The sequence below is a fragment of the Rattus rattus genome, chromosome 5 (genome assembly GCF_011064425.1).
Source record: "Rattus rattus isolate New Zealand chromosome 5, Rrattus_CSIRO_v1, whole genome shotgun sequence".
In the NCBI taxonomy this organism is placed as follows: domain Eukaryota; kingdom Metazoa; phylum Chordata; class Mammalia; order Rodentia; family Muridae; genus Rattus; species Rattus rattus.
In genome coordinates this window covers 13,042,821-13,048,483 of record NC_046158.1, presented here as the reverse complement: position 1 = coordinate 13,048,483, position 5,663 = coordinate 13,042,821, and the positions used below count along the sequence as shown (strand labels likewise).

Sequence of the window (5,663 nt, the reverse complement as noted above, 5' to 3'; positions counted from 1 at the left end):
TTTGTGACCAATTATATGGTCAATTTTGGAGAGGAAACCATGAGATGCTGAGAAGAAGGTGTATCCTTTGGTTTAGGATGAAATGTTTTATAAATATCTGTTAAGTCCATTTGGTTCATAACTTCTGTCAGTTTCTCTATGTCTCTGATTAATTTCTGTTTCCATGCTCTGTATATTGATAAGATTGGGGTGTAAAAATCTCCTACTATCATTGTGTGAGGTTTAATGTGTGATTTCAACTTTAGCAAAATTTCTTTTATGAAAGTAGTTGCCCTTGGATTTTCAGCATATACATTTAGAATTGAGAGTTCATCTTGGTGGATTTTTCCTTTAATGAATATGAATTGTCCTTCCTTATCTTTTTTGATGACTTTTGGTTGAAAGTCCATTTTATTTGATATTAGAATAGCCACTCCAGCTTGCTTCTTCAGACCATTTGATTGGGAAGTTGTTTTCTAGCCTTTTACCTCTGACATAGTGTCTGCTTTGTCTCTGAGGTATGTTTCCTGTATGCAGCAAAATGCTAGGTCCTCTTTACATATCTAGTCTGTTAGTATATGTCTTTTTATTGGAGAATTGAAGTCATTGATGTAAAGAGATATTAAGGAATAGTGATTGTTGCTTCCTGTTATTTTCATTGGTAGAGTTGCAATTATGTTTGTGTATCTCTCTTCTTTTGGTTTTGTTGCAAGGAGATTACTTTCTTGCTTTATCTAGGGTATAGTTTCCCTCCTTGTGTTGGAGATCTCCATCTATTATCATTTGTAATGCTGGATTTGTAGAAAGATATTGTGTAAATTTGGTTTTGTCATGGAATATCTTGGTTTCTCCATCTATGTTAATTGAGAGTTTTGCTGGATATAGTAGCCTGGGCTGGCATTTGTGTTCTCTTAGAGTCTGTATGCCATCTGCCCAGGGTCTTTTGGTTTTCATAGTCTCTGGTCTCTGGTTTCATAGTCTAGCATAATTCTTTTTTATTTTCTCATTAACCTTGTTTTAATGGGTCTCAAAATTCTGTGACAGGTTTTTTTTTTCTTTTTCTTTTTTTTTGGAGCTGGGGACCGAACCCAGGGCCTTGAGCTTGCTAGGCAAGTGCTCTACCACTGTAAATCCCCAACCCCATGTGACAGATTTTTGGTCAAGTTGTTTCCATTTAAAAGTACTGATTTTGAAAACTAATAACTTAAAACTGCCACACACCAAAAAAATTGGCCCACAACACATTCTTTCCTTCTGACGGTTTTACGATGCATTGTTATCATTAACCAGTCTTTTACTATTAAACTTAAAAGGCCAATTGAGACAAACACTTCTGAAACCGTTCTTCCACCACTAATTAAGACTAGGGTGGCAGGTGTTAGGGATAATATTCATTTAGCCTTCTGAGCTTTCTGGGTGGACTTGGTGACTTTGCCAGCTACTGCAGCCTTCTTGTCCACAGCTTTGATGACACCCACAGCAACTGTCTGCTTCATGTCACAAACAGCAAAATGACCAAGTAGAGGATCATCAGAGAAGCTCTCAACACACATGGGCTTTCCAGGGACCACGTCAACAATGGCAGCATCACCAGACTTCAAGAATTTGGGGCAATCTTCTAGTTTCTTACCAGAACGATGATCTATCTTCTCTTTAAGCTTGGCAAACTTGCATGCTATGTGAGCCACGTGACAATCCAGACTAGGAGCATAGCCAGCACTAATTTGGCCTGAATGGTTCAGGATAATCAGGATAATCAGTGAAGCCAGCTGCTTCCATTGGTGGGTCATTTTTGCTGTCACCAGCAACATTGGCACATCTAACATCTTTGACAGACATGTTCTTTACATTGAAGCCCACATTGTCTCCAGGCACAGCTTCACTCAAAGCTTCATGGTGCATTTTCACAGACTTGACTTCAGTTGTTACATTGACTGGAGCAAAGGTAACCACCATGCCAGGTTTGAGAACACCAGTTTCCACCATTCCAACCAGAAATTGGCACAAATGCCCATGGGGACAGTGCTTCAATGATTTCCCTAATCTTTTGATAGACATCCTGTTATGGGGACACCAACAATTAGCTGTTTCACCAGAAAAGCATGCCATGGGTCTGCCCGTTCTTGGAGATTGCTTCAAATTCACCGGCAGAATGCAGTCAGCCTGAGAGCCTATCCAGCAGTGTCTCTGTGTCCCACTACTTATTGTTCTCAAATTTCCACATGGAGATGTTAATAATGATATCATGCTCACGCTTAGCTTTCAGTTTGTCCAAGACCCAGGCATAGTTAAAGGAGCCTTTTCCCATCTTGGCAGTTTCCTTTTCAAACTTTTCAGTGGTTCTTTTGTCGATTCCACTACATTTGTGGATCAGGTGGCCGGTTGTGGTGGACTTGCCCGAATCTACGTGTCCAATTACAACTATGTTGATGTGAGTCTTTTCCTTGCCCATTTTTGCTTTGAATTAGCGGTGGCTTTCACAACACCTGTGTTTTGACAGCAAACCTGTTGTGAAAAAAGGTGTAATTTTTTTTTTTTTTTTTTTTTTTTTTTAATTTTTTATTTATTTATTTATTTATTTTTTTATTTTATTAACTTGAATATTTCTTATATACATTTCGAGTGTTATTCCCTTTCCGGTTTCGGGCAAACATCCCTTCCTCCCCCTTGTATGGGTGTCCCTCCCCCCCTCCCCCATTGCTGCCTCCCAATTTTCTGGGGGTTCATTCTTGCAGGACCCAGGGCTTCCCCCTTCCACTGGTTCTTACTAGGATTGCTACCTATTTCCAGGGTCATCCTCTTCTGGACTGCATTGTAATTCTTTTTTTTTTTTTTTTTTTTTTTTTTTTTTTTTTTTTTTTTTTATTAACTTGAGTATTTCTTTTGTACATTTGGAATCCCCTTCCCCCCCTTCCATGGGTTTCCCCTTCCCCATTGCGCCCTCCCCAATTAGTTCACTGGGGGTTGTCTTTTCCACTGGTGCTCTTACTAGGATATTCATTGCTACCAGAAAAGGGTCATGTCCATGTATAGTCTTGGGGTAGTGGGTCCTGCCGTTCTTGGAGATATACCAGCTTCAAATCTTCAGTTCAACACCAGTTCTCAGTTCAGTGGTTTGCTGCTGGCAATCAGGTATTCTGGCACAGTCTCAGATCTACATCCCTGAGATTTGCTTCATCCATCTTGTCTAATTGGGTTCTTGATGAAGTCTCTGTTTTGTCCTGTGTCATATCCGTCTTGAGTTTCATTTGTTTCTCAAATTTCCTTATCATGGAGATGTCTTTCTGTGATTAATCAGAATGATATCCAACCATTTGCCTCATTTCTTAAAGTCGTTGTTTTTTTTCATTGTTGTACCACATTTTCTGTATCCATTCAAGGGACCCAGCTTCTGGCTATATAAATTGCGATGAACATAGTGGAGCCTGTCTTTTTTATATGTTGGGGCATCTTTTTATTGCCCAAAGAGGTATAGCTGGATCCTCAGGCAGTTCAATGTCCAATTTTCTGAGAAACCTTCAAATTTTTCAGTGGTTCTTTTTCTGATTCAGCATTTGCTGTCACCTGAGTTTTTATCTTGGATCAGGTGAAATCTGGGTTGTTTTTTGATTTATTTCCTGATGACTAAAGATGTTGAACATTTCTTTTAGGTGTTTCTCAGCCATTCAGCATTCCTCAGCAACTGAATGTTGAACCCCATTTTTAATAGGGATTTGTCTTTTCCTTTTGAGTTCTTTGTATATTTTGGATATTGCCCTATCTTTTTGCTTTTCCCAATTGTTGGTTGGCTTTGACCACAGTGTCCTTTGCCCTGTGTTTGTCGATTCTTGATCAGCAAACATTGGTGTTTTGTTCAAAAAAAGGTGTTAGATGCTTCCTAGTTTTTCTTCCTATTAGTTTAGGTGTCTGGTTTGATGTGGAGGTCCTTGATCCACTTGGACCTTGTAATTTTATAGGTCTTCCTTTATATGTTACTTGACCTTTTTCCCTTACTGATTTCAATATTCTTTCTTTCCTTTGGGCATTTGGTGTTTTGACTATTTGTAATGGGAGGAATTTCTTTTGTGGTCCAATCTATTTGGAGTTCTATAGGCTTCTTGTATGTTTATGAGCATCTCTTTCTTTAGTTTAGGGAAGTTTTCTTCTATAACTTTGTCAAAGGTATTTACTGGCCCTTTAAGTTGGGAGTCTTCGCTCTCTTCCATATCTATTATCCTTAGGTTTGATCTTCTCATTGTGTCCTGGATTTCCTGGATGATTTGGACTTGGAACTTTTTGTATTTTACATTATCTTTGTTGGTTGTGTCTATGTTTTCTATGGTATCTTCTGCCCCTGAGATTCTCTCTTCTATTTCTTGTATTCTGTATGACTTCTGGTCTCTTCCCTAGGTTTTCTATCTCCAGGTTTGTCTTCCTTTGTGCTTTCATTATTGTTTCTATTTCAATTTTTTAAATCCTGAATGGTTTTGTTCAATTCCTTTCACTTGTTTGTTTGTGTTTTCCTGTAATTCTTTAAGGGATTTTTGTGTTTCCTCTTTAAGGGCTTCTACTTGTTTACTTGTGTTGTTCTTTATTTCTTTAAGGGAGTTATTATATCCTTCTTAAAGTTCTCCATCATTATCATAAAATGTGATTTTATATCTAAATCTTGCTTTTCTTGTGTGTTTGGATATTCAGTATTTGCTTTGGTGGGAGAGCTAGGCTCTAATGATACCAAGTAGTCTTGACTTCTGTTGCTTAGGTTCCTGTGCTTACCTCTTGCTATCTGGTTGTCTCTGGTGTTAGCTTTTCTTGCTGTTTCAGACAGTGGCTTGAACCTTCTGTAGGTCAGTGTGTCAGCACTCCTGTAGACCTGTTTTCTTTCACTGGGATCTGGGAACAAAGAGCTCTGCCTTCAGGTGTGTAGGCACTCTTGGGGACTGGCTTTCAGCTCTAGGCACAGGCAGAAACCCGAAGGGTCCTGCCTCTGACTGCTCCTAGGTCCTTCTGCCCAAGAGCACTAGGTGATTTCCTCTTGGATCAGGAATGTTGGCAGAGAATAGTCTCCTCTGAGACCTCAGGATTGTCCACACTTCTGAGGGTCCATCTCTCTTCCCCATAGGATTTGGGTTCAGGGAGCTGTGTGACTGGTTCAGTTCAGTTCTGGGCACAGGCTGTAACCAGCAGGTTCCTGTCACTGACTGCTTCTATATTCCTGTATCCAGAGGCACTATGCAGTTTCCTCTTGGGCCAGAGATATGGAAGAGGTGAGCAGAAGTGGCAGACTGTCCTGCAGTCTCAGGATTGTCCAAATATCTGGGTGTTCACCTCTCTCTCCCTTGGGATTTGGGCCCAGGGAGTTGTTCAGTTCAGTCCAGGCACAGCCAGAAACTGGAAGTGTCCTGCCCCAGAGGACTTCTGCCTTTGTGTGTCCCGAGTCCACCAGGCAGGTCACTTGGAGCAGAAAAGTTGGTCTCGCCTCTGCTCTCAGATGTGTAGGCTCTCCTGGTGACTGGCTTTCAGCTCTAGACACAGGCAGAAACCTGAAGGGTCCTTCCCCTGACTGCTCCTAGGTCCCTGTACCCAGGGGGCACAGATGGCACTAGGCGATTTAGGGCAGAGTATAGTCTTCTCTGAGTTCTCAGGAATGTCCACACTTCTGAGGGTCCAGCTCTCTCCCCCATGGGATTTCTTCTGTAATTCTT

At 40.7% G+C, this 5,663-nt stretch overlaps 1 protein-coding gene across 1 annotated transcript; it reads right to left on the bottom strand.

The window, feature by feature from the left end:
- Nucleotides 1–1,417: 1,417 nt before the first annotated feature.
- LOC116900111 (elongation factor 1-alpha 1-like) lies at nt 1,418–2,431 on the bottom strand. Its single transcript, XM_032901888.1, has 2 exons — nt 2,181–2,431; nt 1,418–1,466 (listed from the first exon to the last, which is right to left on the bottom strand). The coding sequence occupies exons 1-2, from the start codon at nt 2,429–2,431 to the stop codon at nt 1,418–1,420; spliced, it is 300 nt and encodes a 99-aa protein (XP_032757779.1).
- Nucleotides 2,432–5,663: the final 3,232 nt, after the last annotated feature.

Excerpts from the sequence above, each read along its gene's own strand:
- LOC116900111 (XM_032901888.1), bottom strand. The coding sequence starts at position 2,431 with ATGGGCAAGGAAAAGACTCACATCAACATAGTTGTAATTGGACACGTA. Across the intron at positions 1,467-2,180 it reads TGGAAATTTGAGAACAATAA|ACAGTTGCTGTGGGTGTCAT; the intron begins GTAGTGGGACAC and ends GACATGAAGCAG.